The sequence below is a fragment of the Rattus rattus genome, chromosome 2, assembly GCF_011064425.1.
Source record: "Rattus rattus isolate New Zealand chromosome 2, Rrattus_CSIRO_v1, whole genome shotgun sequence".
NCBI classification, from domain to species: domain Eukaryota; kingdom Metazoa; phylum Chordata; class Mammalia; order Rodentia; family Muridae; genus Rattus; species Rattus rattus.
The window spans coordinates 186,386,585-186,403,753 of record NC_046155.1 but is presented as its reverse complement, the minus strand read 5'-3'; the positions used below and the strand labels follow the sequence as shown (position 1 = coordinate 186,403,753).

At 40.0% G+C, this 17,169-nt stretch overlaps 2 protein-coding genes across 2 annotated transcripts; both read right to left on the bottom strand.

The window, feature by feature from the left end:
• Positions 1-6,865: 6,865 nt before the first annotated feature.
• Positions 6,866-13,824, bottom strand: LOC116892803 (gastrula zinc finger protein XlCGF26.1-like). The gene is given in 4 exon segments (XM_032894676.1): positions 6,866-6,921; positions 6,924-8,441; positions 11,028-11,154; positions 13,750-13,824. Coding segments are annotated over 4 exon segments (1,731 nt in total). The 5' UTR covers positions 13,780-13,824.
• LOC116892798 (cellular tumor antigen p53-like) lies at positions 8,705-10,370 on the bottom strand. Its single transcript, XM_032894673.1, has one exon. It carries the CDS (start codon positions 10,268-10,270, stop codon positions 9,197-9,199), a length of 1,074 nt encoding a protein of 357 aa, XP_032750564.1. The 5' UTR covers positions 10,271-10,370; the 3' UTR covers positions 8,705-9,196.
• Positions 13,825-17,169: the final 3,345 nt, after the last annotated feature.

Below are 17,169 nucleotides of genomic sequence, written 5' to 3'. Positions count from 1 at the left end.
TTGGATATTCAGTGTTTGCTTTGGTGGGCGACTTGGGCTCTGATGATGCCATGTAATCTTGGTTTCTGTTGCTTGGGTTCCTGTGCTTGCCTCTTGCCATCACGTTGTCTCTGGTGTTACCTTGTTCTGCTATTTCTGTCAGTGATTAGACCGTCCTATGGGCCTGTGTGTCAGGAGTGCTGTAGACCTGTTTTCCTCTTCTCTTTCAGCCAGTTATGGGAACAGAGTGTTCTGCTTTCAGGCATGTAGTCGTTCCTGTCTCCTGTTCTTCCGGTGTTACTGTTGGCGTGTGTACTGAGTCCACCAGGCAGGTAGGTCAGTTAGAGCAGAAAAGTTGTTCTTACCTCTTGTCTCAGGCCTTGTGTCACTTCTGAGATCCGGGTTCCAGCTCTCTGTAAGGGCAGCAACCAGAAGGGCCTGCCCTGCTTTGGCTCAGGACCCTGTGTACAAGGGGCCCAGATGGTGCTAGGCATTTGGCGTTATTCTTCTAGCATCAGAAATGTGTGTAGAGTAGTCTCCTCTGGCTTTCTAGGCGTGTCTGCCCCTCTGAAGGTCTAACTCTCCCTCCCATGGGATTTGGATGCAGGGAGCTGTTTGATCAGGTCCCTTCAGATCTGGGCGGTGTCTGGACTGCAGAGATGAGTGTCCACATCTTTCTATTCCCAAAGGCCCTGTAAGGTTTCCTTTTGGGCCTGGGATATCCGCAGGGGTGGGCAGTACTATTGGTCTCTCCTGCCCTGCAGTCTCAGGAGTGCCCACCTGTCTGGGCGGTGAGCTCTCTCTCCCACGGGGTTTGGGAACAGGGAGCTGTGGGCCAGGATCAGCGATGTTTGGGTCCCAGCTAGAAACCAGAAATGCCCGGTCCCTGGGCAATTTTGCCTTTATGAGTCCTGAGTCAACCAGGCAGGTCACTTGGAGCAGAAAAGTTGGTCTTACCACTGGTTTCAGGCCTGGAGTCGCTTCTCAGATCCAGGTTCCAGCTCTCAGTGAGGGCAGCAACCTGAAGGGCCTGCCCCGCCTTTACTAGGGACCCTGTGCACAGAGGGGGACAGATGATGCTAGGCATTTTGCGTTTTCCTCTAGTGTCAGAAATGTGGGCAGAGACTAGTCTCCTCTGGCTTCCCAGGCATGTCTGCCCCTCTGAAGGTCTAGCTCTCCCTTCATGGGAAATCAAAAGCTTAAGTCCAAGTGTATCAACGACCTCCACATCAAACCAGGCACACTCAAACTAGTAGAAGAAAAAATGGGGAAGAGTCTCAAACACATGGGGAAAATTTCCTGAACAAAACACCAATGGCTTATGCTGTAAGATCAAGAATCGACAAATGAGATCTCATAAAACTGCAAAGCTTTTATACAGCAAAAGTCACTGTCATTAGGACAAAATGGCAACCAACAGATTGGGAAAAGATCTTTACCAATCCTACATCTGATATAGGGCTAATATCCAAAATATACAAAGAACTCAAGAAGTTAGACTCCAGAGAGCCAAATCACCCTATTACAAAATGGCATACAGAGCTAAACAAAACATTCTCAGCTGAGGATTACGGAATGTCCAAAAAGCACCTAAAGAAATGTTCAACATCCTTAGTCATCAGGGAAATGCAAATCAAACAATCCTGAGATTCCACCTCACACCAGTCAGAATGGCTAAGATAAAAAACTCAGGTGACAGGAGATGCTGGTGAGGATGTGGAGAAAAAGGAACACTCCTCCATTGTTGGTGGGATTGCAAACTGGTACAACCACTCTGGAAATCAGTCTGGAGATTCCTCAGAAAATTGGACATTGCACTACCTGAGCACCCTGCTATACCTCTCTTGGGCATATACCCAAAAGATGCTCCAACATACAACAAAGACACATGGTCCACTATGTTCATAGCAGCCTTATTTATAATGGCCAGAAGCTGGAAAGAAGCCAGATGCCCCTCAACAGAGGAATGGATTAAAAAAAAATGTGGTACAATTACACAATGGAGTACTATTCAGCTATCAAAAATAATGACTTCATGAAATTCATAGGCAAATGGAATGAACTAGAAAATATCATCCTGTGTGAGGTTACTCAATCACAGAAAAACACACTTGGTATGCACTCATTCATAAGTGGGTATTAGCCCAAAAGCTCAAATTTCCCACAGGAAGCTCAAGAAGAAGGGTGACCAAAATGCAGATACTTCTGTCCTTAAAAGGGGGAAAAATATATTCATAGGAGGGGATATGGAGACAAAGTTTGGAGCAGAGACTGAAGGAATGGCCTTTCAGTGCCTGCCGCACCTGGAAATATATACCCACCAAAACTAGATAATGTCTATGAAGCCAAGAACACCCAGAAATGAACCTACACACCTATGGTCACTTTGATTTTTAACAAAGGAGCCAAAACCATCCAATGGAAAAAAGATAGCATTTTCAGCAAATGGTGCTGGTTCAACTGGAGGTCAGCATGTAGAAGAATGCAGATCAATCCATGCTTATCACCCTGTACAAAGCTTAAATCTAAGTGGATCAAGGACCTCCACATCAAACCAGATACACTCAAACTAATGGAAGAAAAAGTGGGGAAGCATCTGGAACACATGGGCACTGGAGAAAATTTCCTGTTTCCATTTTTAAATCCTGGATAATTTTGTTCTATTCCTTCACCTGTCTGGTTGTATGTAGGGAGCGGTGTGGTAAAACAAAGATGGCGCCGACATCCGGCGCCCTCCTGTGGTAAAATACAGTACTGCACATGCGCGTTTTTGCCCCTGGCGTCAATCTGGCCGGGGCGGTACCATGCTAGTGGGGTGATTCATGCTCCGCCAATCCGTGAAGGACTAATAGCATGACCACAGCCTGTTCTGTATATAAGGCGAGCGCCTTTGCCGCTCGAGATCCCCGTATCAGCAATGAGGTGGTCCTGCAATAAAGGCTGTTGAGAAGAATCCGACCGTGTTGCGTCTTCCTTGCTGGCCAAGGTGGGCGCGACAGTTGTGTTTTCCTGTAATTCATAAAGGGATTTTTATGTTTAGTTTTTAAGGGCTTCTACATGTTTACCTATGTTGTCCTGTATTTCTTTAAGGGAATTATTTATGTCTTTCTTAAAGTTCTCTATCATCATCATGTGATTTTAAATTCACATCTTGCTTTTCCTGTGTATTTAAATATCCAATATTTGCTTTGATGGGAGGACTGGGTTCTGATGACCAAGTAGTCTTGGTTTCTCTTGCTTCGGTCCTGTGTTTGGCTCTCACCATCAGCTTTTCTCTCATGTTAGCTTGTCTTGCTGTCTCTGACAGTGGCTTGACCCGCCTGTAAGCCTGTGTGTCAGTACTCCTGTAGACCTCTTTTCTTTCAGCCGGATCTGGGAACAGACAGCTGCTCCTGGTTTTGTGTGTCCTAAAGCCTTCAGCTAGGTCGCTTCGAGCAGAAGAGCTGGTCTTACCTCTGCTCTCAGGTGTGTCAGCGCTCCACGAGATTGGCTTTCAGCTCTGGGTTCAGGCAGAAAGTAGAAGGTTCCTGCCAATGACTGCTCCTGTATTCCCATATCCAGAGGGCCATAGGCAGGTTCCTCTTGTGCCAGGAATGTGAGATGTGGAGGTCTTGCCTGAGCTCTCAGAATTGTCCACACTTCTAGAGTCTAGCTCTCTCCCCCATGGGATTTGGGTACAGAGGGTTGTTGTATATAGAGGAGAGGTTCAGCTCCTGGTGCAGCCAGAAACCCGAAGTGTCCTGTCTCAGAAGACTCTGTGTGTTTTAAGGCCACCAGGTGTATTGCTTGGACCAGGAAAGTTGGTCTTACCTCTGCTCTCAGGTGTGGAGGGGCTCCTGGGGACTGGCTTTCAGCTCTCGGTACAGGCAGAAACCTGAAGGGTCCTACCCCTTGACTGGTCCTAGGTCCTGTCATTTAATTCTTAGTCATCTTTTCAGTCCCCAGATTTACATTTCTGGTGCATGACAGAGCCAGTATATAAACTGTAATTTTGTATTTGTTGAAAAATAAAGAATCAAAAATGGTAATTATTTATGCAACCTAAAATCCTGTTAGATGATTGAGCTGAAGTAGTGAAGAAGAGGAGAACTTACAAGATTCAAATTTCTTTTCTTTTATTATTTTAGTTTTCAAGATAGGGTGTCCCTGTAACTAGTCTTGGCTGTTCTGTAACTAGTTATGTAGACTACACTGGCCTCAAACTCAAAGAGATCTGCCTGCCTCTGCCTACTGAGTGCTGGCCATTACTTGCCAAAGACAAGTGCCCTCAGTATCTGTGAGTAAAACAAATGTATTAAGCTGAGTAAACAGTGTACTAACTCTTCACTAATTTGAATGTATTATTGTTCAAGTAGTTGGCTCAATTTAAAAAATGAATCTTAGCTGGGCAATGATGGCAGTTGGGCTCCCAGGGGCTGTGGACTTTTGGGAGGGAGGGTCCCTTACCAGTTGCCCTATGTGCAGCAAATCTCCCAGGATACCTTCTGGTTGTAGTGTCTTCAGGAGTCAGACAAACTGGTGATCTGCCAAGGTAGAAGGCACCAGGCAGAAGGGGAGTGTAATTCAGGAGGTGCAGATTTTGGGGGCTCATGGGTCCTGAATCCATTGAGCACCCAGTGGCTGTGGGCCTCTTATCAGTTGCCCTTCATTGAGCAGAACTCCTGTGATTGCCTTAAGGCCATGGTGTCCTGAGGAGTACAGACAAGCTGGTGATCTGTTGGGCAGAAGGCACAGGCCAGAAGGGCTCTATATCACTTTATGATTCAAAATACTCTCATATAGGCAGACTCACGAGGAGACAAAAAATAGTATCTCAGTTCTAAGACCACTGAAAATATGTGTTTTCTTATGGTTTTAAGTAATCCCTGTGAGAAGTTCACTCCAGCCTCAATGAGCTGACAAACATTGTTATAATATTCATTTTATGTTACAAGTTTTCAGAAAATATTAATAGGCATAGCACATTTTTTTTTTTTTGGGAGACATTTTCTGGAGAGACGCAACCTACATGTTCATCTACCCAACCCAAATGGAAATCAAAAACAACAAATTCCAACTTGTTGAACCAATGAGCTTTATTGGAGTTACACACAGGATTACAGGAAGGAGTTAGGAAATGAGAGTCCCAGGGACTCAAAGACAATTGCTATTCTGAAATTTAAAACCAGCATATGATACAGAACATGAGTACTGAACACTAGGAGCAAACTGCCTAGCTCTAAGCATATTTACAGGATAAAGAGCACCCTATCTTGGTGGCTCACTTTGTCAAATCCTCTTTTAAGAAGTATAATGTGTCTGAGTATCTTCATTTGAGTAAACTATACCGAATGCTGTCAGTTTCATTAGCAAATTTGAGGCATGTATTTTGTAGCTTCTCTTTGAAATACACCATTTTATTCTCCCAGAAACTTTATATAATTCCACATTCTTCTAGCTTCTCAATTGTGTTTTCATTATGATATATTTGAAAGTGAACAAGTAAAAACTTTTAATGAAATTTTTCCTTCATTGTCATACTTTCAGTTTCTCTCAGTGTAAACTCTGGGTAGTTTCTAAGATTTGAGCAGTAAAATACCTTCACAAGTTTCATATATATATATATATATATATATATATATATATATATATATATATACATACATACACACACACACACACACAAAATAGATCTCTACTGTGCAGCCTCAAGTGTTGCAAACAATAGCACATGCAACATTTTTCCAGTGGACACATTTTTTTCTGACTATAAATTTCTAGATATCTTCTTAGATCTGATATCTGAGTAAAGACCTTTCCTCATGCATTACATTTCTGTTTTTTGTCCTGTATGCATTCTTTGATGTATTCTAATCAATGAGTCGACAGTAAAATATTTGTACATTTACTACATTTGTAAGGTCTCTCCTATATGTATTCTTTGATAAATTGTAAGATGACTTCCCTTGGGAATGGATTTTTCTCATTCAGTTCATTCATGAAGTTTCATTATTGTATGAATTCTCTGATGAATGCTAAGATTGTTTCTGGCAAAAGAATTCATCACATTCACTATATTTTTAAGGTTTTTCTCCTGCATAAATTCTCTAAAAATTCTAAGACTGCTTTTGCAGGTAAGCACTTGTCACATTCACTACATTTGTAAGGTTTCTCTCCTGTATGAATTTCCTGATGAGTAAGAAGACTGAATTTTTGGGTAAATCATATGTCACATTAACATTTGTAAGGTTTTTCTCCTCCATGATTTCTCTGATGTTTTCGAAGATCGCCTTTGTAGGAAAAGCATTTTTCACATTCACTACATTTGTAAGGTTTCTCTCCTGTATGAACTCTGTGATGAAAATTAAGACTGGTTTTGCGGGTAAAGCATTTGTCACATTTACTACATTTGTAAGGTTTCTCTCCTGTATGAATTCTCTGATGAACTATAAGACTGTCTTTATGGGTATAGTGTTTGCCACATTCGCTACATTTGTATGGTTTCTCACCTGTATGAATTCTCTGATGAATTGTAAGACTGCCTTTTTGGGTAAAGTGTTTGCCACATTCGCTACACTTATAAGGTTTATTTCCTGTATGTATTCTCTGATGATTTCTAAGACGATGTTTGTCAGTAAAGCATTTGTCACATTCACTGCATTTGTAAAGTTTCTCTCCTGTATGAATTCTCTGATGAACTATAAGACTGCTTTTTCGGATGAAGCATTTGTCACATTCACTACATTTGTAAGGTTTCTCTCCTGCATGAATTCTCTGATGAATAATAAGACTACATTTTTGGGTAAAGTATTTGCCACATTCACCACATTTGTAAGGTTTTTCTCCTGTATGAATTCGCTGATGAATTGTAAGATTGCTTTTCAGGGTAAAAGATTTGTCACATTCACTACATTTGTAAGGTTTCTCTCCTGAATGTATTCTCTGATGAATTCTAAGACGATATTTCTTGGTAAAGCATTTGTCACATTCACTACATCTGTAAAGTTTTTCTCCTGTATGAATTCTTTGATGAATATTCAGATCACTTTTGAGGGTAAAGCATTTGTCACAATCACTACATTTATAACCTTTTTCTCCTGTATGAATTATTTGATGAATGATAAGACTGCATTTCTGGATAAAGCCTTTGTCACATTCACTACATTTGTAAAGTTTTTCTCTTGTATGAATGCTCTGATGTCTTCTAAGATCACCTTTACGGGTAAAGCATTTTTCACATTCACTACATTTGTAAGCTTTTTCTCCTGTGTGTATTCTATGATGACTCCTAAGGCCACTTTTGAAGGTAAAACATTTGTCACATTCACTACATTTGTAAGGTTTTTCTCCTGTATGTATTCTCTGATGTTTTCTAAGATCACCAATTTGGGTGAAGCATTTGTCACATTCACTACATTTGTGAGGTTTCTTTCCTGTATGAATTCTCTGATGTTTTCTAAGATAACCTTTATGGGTGAAGCATTTGTCACATTCACTACATCTGTAAGGTTTCTTTCCTGTATGATTTCTCTGATGAATAATAAGACTGTATTTTTGGGTAAAGTGTTTGCCACATTCGCTACATTTGTATGGTTTCTCACCTGTATGAATTCTCTGATGAAGTGTAAGACTGCCTTTTTGGGTAAAGTGTTTGCCACATTCGCTACATTTGTAAGGCTTATTTCCTGTGTGTATTCTCTGATGATTTCTAAGACGATGCTTGTCAGTAAAGCATTTGTCACATTCACTGCATTTGTAAAGTTTCTCTCCTGTATGAATTCTCTGATGAACTATAAGACTGCTTTTCCGGATGAAGCATTTGTCACATTCACTACATTTGTAAGGTTTCTCTCCTGCATGAATTCTCCGATGAATAATAAGACTACATTTTTGGGTAAAGTATTTGCCACATTCACCACATTTGTAAGGTTTCTCTCCTGTGTGAATTCGCTGATGAATTCTAAGATTGCCTTTCAGGGTAAAAGATTTGTCACATTCACTACATTTGTAAGGTTTCTCTCCTGTGTGAACTGTCTGATGCTGTCTAAGCTTGCATTTCTTGGCAAAGCATTTGGCACATTCACTACATTTGTAAGGTTTCTTTCTATTATAAGTTTGTTTGAGCATGAATTTTTGTTTAGAGTCAAAAACTTTATCAAGGTCTATACCATTGTATTCTTTCTTTCCTCTGAGGTTTTGCTGAGTTAAACCCACGGTAGAGCATGAAATTAAACAGTTTACACAGTTTTTACATTTGCAAGGTTCTCTGTTGTTTCCAGTTTCATTTCTGCTTAGGTTTGATGATTCAACAGATGTATCCCTGAAGTTAGTTTTATAAGGTGTACTTTGGGTGGATTCATGAATGATTTTGCCAAGCTCATGACATTTATAAGACTTCCCTTGGATATTTACATGCTCGTATACAATACGCTGTGTGTCTTGATCCAAGATGTTCTCAGAGTTTTGACACCTCAAATGATTCTCTAAAAAGAAAGTACAATTAGAGTTGACAGGGTTTAGTGGATAAGTAAGACAATATCCAATGTTCTCTGAAAATTTCTAATGTAAATTAGTGATTCTCAAGGATAGAGCTCTCAAAAGTGGTCTTTCTGGTTTCACAATCACCACATAGATTCTTAGAACAACCTCAAATCTCATCGAATGATAGGAATCAGTAGCCTTTTTTTTTTTTGTAACAAAAGTTTATTGTAAAATAAGAAATTGATATATAAAAAGGTGTAAAAAGAGGGAGAGGGGTGGGGGATGGATAAATGCAGACAGGCTTTGCAGAGTGGAGGAAATGGGTCCTGGAGGATACAGATCGTATGAGGGCCCAAGATAGAATCTTACAGGCAGTGGGGTGGGGTGAAATTTCACTGTAGGTGCCAGGTCCAACAACTGGCCGGATAGGATTTTACTGGACCAGCAGAGACCCAGCAACTACCAACCCATTCCCCAATTTGGGCCAGGAACCAGTTTGCATAGAGGGGGCCGAGTACTATCTACAAGGTAAAAAAAAAAGGCAGTGAAGGGACTAGCATTGTCTTGTCAGCTCTCATAACAAGCCCTAAAGTCATAAAATGGCAAGAAAGGAGGGGAGGGGAAGGCTGGTGATGCGGACAGGACGCAGAGGCTGTCAGTCTGAGTCAGGCCCCACTTTCTTGATCACTGGTTTTTTATGGCGGGATGTAGACAGGCCCTTCTTGGACTTTGGGTAGCTGGAGTGAGCCCTGCTGTCTCATGACTCCTCGGCAGCACGGGCATCCTTTAATTCCAAGGCCTCATTCAGCTCTCGGAACATCTCGAAGCGCTCACGCCCACGAATCTTAAGGGTGAAATATTCTCCATCGAGTGGTTTTTTCTTTTGCTGGGGAGAGGAGCTTGTGCTGGTGGGCAGTGCTCTCTTTGCACTCCCCCGGGGCAGCTCCGGGCAATGCTCTTCCTTTTTGTGGAAATTTTCTTCCTCTTTCCGACGGTCTCTCCCAGGACAGGCACAAATACGAACCTCAAAGCTGTCCCGTCCCAGAAGGTTCCCAGCGGAGTCTTCCAGCGTGATGATGGTAAGGATGGGCCGGCGGTTCATGCCCCCCATGCAGGAGCTGTTGCACATGTACTTGTAGTGGATGGTGGTATAGTCGGAGCCGACCTCAGGTGGCTCATAAGGTACCACCACGCTGTGCCGAAAAGTCTGCCTGTCGTCCAGATACTCAGCATACGGATTTCCTTTCACCCGGATAAGATGCTGGGGAGGAGCCAGGCCGTCACCATCAGAGCAACGCTCATGGCGGGGGCAGCATCTCACGACCTCAGTCATGTGTTGTGACATCTTGTAGATGGCCATGGCACGGACACGGGTACCAGGTGGAGGTGTGGAGGTGACCCACAACTGCACAGGGCATGTCTTCGCCAGCTGGCAGAATAGCTTATTGAGGGAAGATGAGTATGTGCACATAACAGACTTGGCTGTCCCTGACTGCAGGAAGCCCAGGTGGAAGCCATACTTGCCTTGGTAAGTTTTTTGAGAAGGGACGGAAGATGACAGAGGCCACGGTGTAGCTGAAGCAGGGGCCACGGGTGCAGGGGCCTCAGTTCCAGGTTCCTGTGCTGCAGGAGCTGACACTTGGAGGGCTTCGTCTGGGCCTTCTAACAACTCTGCAACATCCTGGGGCAGGAACAGATCTTCCATGGAATTAGGTGACCCTGTCGTTGTGGTGGGCAGAATATCATGTGGAGGAAGAAGTTGCCATAAGCATGAAAATGTCTCCTGACTCAGAGGGAGCTCGATGCTCATATCCGACTGTGAATCCTCCATGACAGTTATCCAGTCTTCAGGGGAGCGTGACACCCTGCTGGGAAGTAGGGGGCGGGCCCGGATGCCAGGTACCCCCTAACTATAGTCGCTACCTATAGCAAGGATAGTCCCAATGAAACAGTAGCCATCTATTTCTTATTTAAACACTTATATTTTTAGCAGAAGCTAAAAAGAATAGGTGATGGAGGGGTAAAGGACTCTGAGAACGGATCTCTCTGAAGGATCATGTAAGGAAAAGTTTCTCTATTCTCTTGATTATATTTTGTGACAGAGTAGTATAGTGTGCCTTTGGTCAGCTAGGAACTCATTATGAAATCCACATTGGCATGGAACTTATGATATAAAAGCCATGCTGTACCAAATTAAACATAGAAACCATAGGTCAAAATTAAATAAATATGCAAGAAGAAAATTCTCTATTTAGATTTTCCTGCATTTTAAAAATTCATAAGCAATTGAAGACCAATTATTACAGGTTTGGCAATATATTTTCTTGCTCTGAATATTCAATTGTTTTTGGACTTTGAAGTTTGATTAAAAGTCTATATGATATTTTAAGAGAGTACAAAGAATACAACACTAGATCCTCTTCCAAAGAATGGAGAGAAATATAAAGGAAACACAATGAAGAACTTATGTTGGTAGCCAGAATTTCCCTTATTCTGGGAGTCTCTAGATATGTCTGAGTGTTTATATAAGCACACAGTAGGTAAATTCAAAGAATGAGTCAGGAATTCTTCAAAAAAACTGTTCTTACCCACAAAACCAAGATTTTTGTAATTCTCGAACATCACATCCATGTACAATGCCCTCTGAGCACAGTCAAGACATTCCCATTCTTCCAGTGAGAAGTCCACAGCCACATCCTTGAATGTTATCTGACCCTGTAATGAAAAACTATCCATTTACCATGTGCTTCTGGATGAAAGTGTTTTCCTAGGGAAAAAAACACCTAAAGAGTAGGAGACATGTGATAAGTATAAGTCATAGCAAATATTCAAGGACAAACATCTATCGGTGCTATAAAAATGTGTGAGAAGTTAAGCATTGCTTCTGTTATTAGACAGTGCATAGAATGACATACTATATTACGTACATTCCTAAAGTCTCTCTCCATCAGGAATTTTCTTACGTTTTCTAAGATCTTAGCAACCAATAAACATACCACCATCACTTCATTTTAAAAATATTTGTGGTTTGGATTCTGTAATCCTTAATTATTTACCAACACCCACATGAATTACACAATAGATTTTTATTTCTAATCCTTTAAAATCTAATTCTTTCTTCTAATTTCTATAGGCTGGAGGAATATACAGCACACATACATACATTCAGGTAAATGTACAAACATATATGAAGAAAGACTGAAATTTAATTTTAATAAAGTATGTTACCTAAAATAGTCATAGTCTTTATTTCCCTTTTCTCTGCAACAGGATTACATAATAAAATCATAAACATCAAACTTTTAGGGAACATAACACACACATATAAGGTCTAGATGCAGGAATGTACCATTATGAAGTATAGGGTTGTTATTAAACAGGATTCTAGTGTCATAGCACAGATGGTCAAGACATAACGAGTAAGACTGTGCTTTAAAATTGTATAGCTGTCAGCCTTGCTCAACTATGGACATGCTATCAATCCTGTCTGCAGCTGGATCTCATCGGAGTCTATCCTAAAATACTTAGTTGACATCCTGAGGCCTATGTACAATGCTGCACCGTGTCCAGAACAAAGAGGTAGAATGTGAAATGCAGGATTGTTGGATGAATTAAAACCACAGCTTTTTCTTTAAACAGAAAAAGAGTGTAATATTAATGAACACATTTAACATTCCAAAGGAAAGACATTAAGTATTTGGAAAGATATTTTATGAGACTATTTCACAACAGTAAAATAAGTAAACAAAAAACTGTATTAAAGAGTATTAAAATTATTTAAAGTTTTCTCAAAGTGGATATATCCAATACATAATAACAATTCCATAACTTTCATATGGTCTTTTACTACAGAATAATTAGACATGTATGTGTAAATAACTGGTATATGTAACAATGCACTCAGATGAAGTACAATAATTTCCATTGATCAAATTGTGTTTTAAATTGATATAATTAAACTAACTTTTTAAAACACGTTATTGCTTGTGAGACTGACTTAAGTGAATATTTAAACCTTCTAATTTTAACTTTCTTGTCTTTTCTTTCTATGCCCATTGCTGCTAACTACCAGGCCTGACTTCAGTCCGAAGAGCTTGATGCTGAATTCATGGATTCAGGGGCATAACATTTCACTCATAAAAACATGCAGATGATCACTTATATACTTAATCACAAAATAAAACATATTATACAAAAACCAGCACTACAACCCTTCACAGTTTTTCCCTATGTAATACATAGCTTAGAAGAGAGGTAGGGGGATGGGGATTTAGCTCAGTGGTAGAGCACTTGCCTAGCAAGCGCAAGACCCCGTGTTCTGCCCTCAGCTTCGAAAAAAAGAAAAGAAAAGAAGAGAGGAAAAACACAGGAAGGATGGAGCATTCTTCCCATTAAAGAACAGAAGAGAACAAATTAAGAGGGACATTCACAAATACTTGAAATTTCATGGCTTATAAAGTACCAACGCAATACTCTCCAGAAAAATCTTACTAATATATTCCATGTGCTTCAGTACAAAGGTACATACTGCAATGTTTATACTACTTCTAAAAAATTAAACAAAGGAGAAAAAGGAAATAATCATCTGCATACTGAGAACTGACGCCACTGAGCACTGGGCAGACTTTTCAAACAAATTTCACGTGTTGACACACTCTGTGACATAAAATGCCAAAAAAAGATACCAGAATACTGCAATCTGCATCTCCTCACAAACCCATCGATGTTATGGTGAGAAAAAGCCACATATTCTTTCCATCATCTATGCCTCAAAGGAACTGAAATAGTTATTTGGACCCAAGACCGGGTCTGTATTCTAATTCTTCTCTTCCATATGCTCTATGCTTCCATACATTGCTCAATGATGTCAGTGTCCATGTATTTGCAGATTCACATTCATAAAGCTGTTTCTGGAAACCTGACTATTCCGAAATGCAATTTATGTGGCATAGGAAACCTTCCTTTCCCACTAATATTAAAGGACACAGGTCCATGCAGTGTAGAAATTAGTCATCAAGATATTATTTGAGCATCATCTACAATACATTCTCTATCAGAACAGCAACTCTTCAATCCTTGGAAACTCATGTCCTCACAGTATAAAATCCAATAAAAATACAATAGGACAAGTATGTGCTTATCCCATTTGATGTAAAAGATCTAAAGGATTAAGTTTGATCACTGGAGAAGAAAAGAGATGAATTACAGACACCAAATACTTTCAATAACTTTACCAGAGGTAGACAGCTAAAGTCTCAAATGGTTTAAGTAATAATAGGGATTTCAAAGAAATGTGGACAGGACACTGACCTGAGGAGCATTTTCAAGAGAAGCATTCATTCTTCTTCTTACTCTTCTCTGAAAAATTAAAAGCTAAAATAAATACAACTCTATTAAGAACAATATTAAACAATTTAAACTACAGAAAAATGAAAATGATACCAGAGAACTTGTCAACATTCCTATATAAAGGACAGCATGGAATGATGTATGCAATATGGCAACGAAAATGACTACAATCTGAGGCTTTTTCTAACCTCAACAGGCACCAGGCAGAAACACAGAGCACATACATACCCGTTATAAAACATTACTGCTCAGAATTATTTTTGTAACCTTTTGAAGGTCTAGAGTCGGAGGCAAATGGCTAGTGGGGACTCAAATGGATGCCTAGCAGTAAATGGAGATTCATTAGTCATCAAACTAAAATACAGTATCTGACCCTTAGGTCACACTTCATTTCATTCTACCTTGCAGACACAGTACCTCTATTTTCCATGTGTGTCCTGCAGTCTTGCTGTACAGACACAGTCAGTCCACCAAATATATTGATTTTTCAAACTGATAAATCATCACCAGGTCAAGTTACAGTCATTTTCTTCATCATCTACAAAGGTTTTAAATTGTTCCTGAGGTCAAATGTACATTTTCAATTACTCTTCCTTTCAATGTGGAATTCTTTTCTAAGATGCATGCACACTTTTGTGTGAGAATATTGATCACTAAATCCATGTGAACGCAGTTATAAGTAGAATATTACAATTCAGGACACATCTGTATTTAAATGGGATGTCCATGTGCTAAATGTTCTAAGCCAGTGGTCTAGGCCTTTCTAATGCTGCAACCTTTTAATACAGTACAAGGAACTCATGAATTGATATTTGTCCATGTGGCAGACACACATGTAGGTTGATGTAGCAGTGGAGTATCCTAAGACTATTAGAAATACATGATTAACAGTGGTCTTAGGTGACCCCTGTGAAAGAGTCAATTGACCCTCCAAGGGGTCACGATCGTCACATTGAGAACTGTTCTAGACAATGCCAAGGGAGCATTATCAAGAAGCAGGCATGGCAGAAACTCTCTGATGGTTGCTACTCATAAGAGGATATGCATAGAGATAAAGTGAATCACTTCAGGGTATGTTCTTGGGAGGATTCATTCATTATGTCAGATCTATCAAAATTCTACAATGGATGAAAACAACTTCCTCAATATGCATAAATCTGTGTATTGGTATTGTTCTAGGCAGCTCTTAGGTCCTCAATTATTAATAAATATGACTCAATTGAGACCCTTCAGTACCTGGCTGTTAATTACACATGAAAGAAAAAATGTATGACATGGATCTCCTGTCATGTATACCTATACATATGCATTCACACACAGGCATAAAAATACATGTATAAATACATACATATATACATATGTTTATGTATGTCCCCAAAATAGGAACTCGTTCTGAATGTTGAAATATTATTTCAAAAAATGATCATGACCATTATACTAGCATATATGCAACTCTTTTTATGTATTCTTAAGTTTCTCTCATGTCAAATAATTCTCTAGACATTTAACAGACACTTGGATGGTATCTTTCTATGCCAATGCCCAGGTAGTTTAGTGTGACAGTGGTAAAGAGTAGGTGGTTAGCATACTGTGGAAGGTCAAACCATATTAATGAAAGTTGAGGAGAAAAATGATGATTTTTCTAGGAGCAAGTGGATATCAATCTTTTATGTCATAAAAGTAGGCCAGGCAAGAGCAAGTGCTGACACAGCATCTCCACACTAACAATGTCTGAGGACTGGACAGACTGAGAAATGAATTCTCCAATTCTTTTGGAAAAATCTATAATTATCTTGCACAGAGGATACTGCAGAACACTGAAAGAAAAGAGATGTTAGACAGCCGTCACACAAAGCTGACTTTACCCTGACTTAAAAAAACCAGATGAATAAAAAAAACTTATGAAGGAACAAAATCATAGACCAGTTAAAAGGATGTACACTGACGAAAAAGATTCTCTTTAATGGATAAAGAAAGGGAACAAGTTGATTTCATGCAATGATGTAAGAGTGTTTCAAGACCAAAAGAAAAACTTCAAGGCACAAAATACATAAAATCACTGAGAGAAGACAGCCAACCCTGTCAACATATTCATGAAAGACCCAAGGCAAAACGTCACATTGGCTCACTATGAAAGCACTGAAGAATATGAAAACAGAAGGAACAGACCTCAGCATAATTAGATAGTAGCCAACATCCTAACCCATCACTACATAATTTAAAGACAACCTCCATCATTCTTCTGTACTCAAAAGAAAAGGATGTGCAATGCCTTTAAACTAACTCATAACAGTGTATCAGTGTTTATCAAGAGCAAGTAAGACTTAGAACATTTTGCATGAATAAGAAAACAAGGATGCATGTTTTCTGAAATTATAATTTGTGAAACATGATTTTTCAATTCAACAACTACAAACATTCCCCAGGATATCTCCAATGTGATACTACTCTTTTCTAAATTTTATTTTTCTTGAATATTTTATGTATTTACATTTCAAATGTTATCACCTTTCTTCCCTCTCCCATACCCCCTCCCCCTCTCATAACCTCTCCCGCTCCTCCTCCCCCTACTTCTATGAGGATGCTTCCACTCCCACCCACCCACTCTTACTTCAATGCCCTGGCATTTCCCTACATAAGGGAAAGAAGCCATTACAAGGCCAAGGGCTGTTCATCCTATTGATGCTGGACAATGTCGTCCTCTGCTACATATGTGATTGAAGTCATGGGTCCCTCAATATGTACTCATTGGTTGGTTTAGTCCCTGGGAACTCTGGTGGGGTTTGGTTGGTTGATGTTGTTCTTCCTATGGTGTCGCAAAACCCCTTCAGCTCCTTCAGTCTTTTCTCTAACTCCTCCATTGGGGTCCCCTTGTTCAGTCAATGGGTAGCTGCAAGCATACTCATCTGTATCAGTAGGGCTCTGGCAGAGCCTCTCAGGAGACACCCATGCCTGGCTCCTGTCAATAAGCAAGTCTTGGCATCAAAAACAATGATTGGGTTTGGTGGCTACATACAGAATGGATCCCCAGGTGGGGCAGTCTCTGGGTAACCTTTTCTTCAGTCCCTCCTTCACTCTTTGTCCCTGTATTTCCTCCCATGGATATTTTGTTTTTGCTTCTAAGAAAAAATCAAGCAACCACATTTTGGCCTTCCTTATTCTTAAGCTTCATATGATCTGTGAATTTTTTCTTAGGTATTCCAAGCTTTTGGGCTAATAGCCACTTATCAGTGAGTGCATTCCATGTGTGATCCTTTGTGACTAGGTTTCCTCACTCAGGATGATATTTTCTAGTTCCATCTATCTGCCTATGAATTTCATGAAGATATTGTTTTTAATAGCTGAAAACTACTCCATTGTATAAATGTACCACATTTTCTG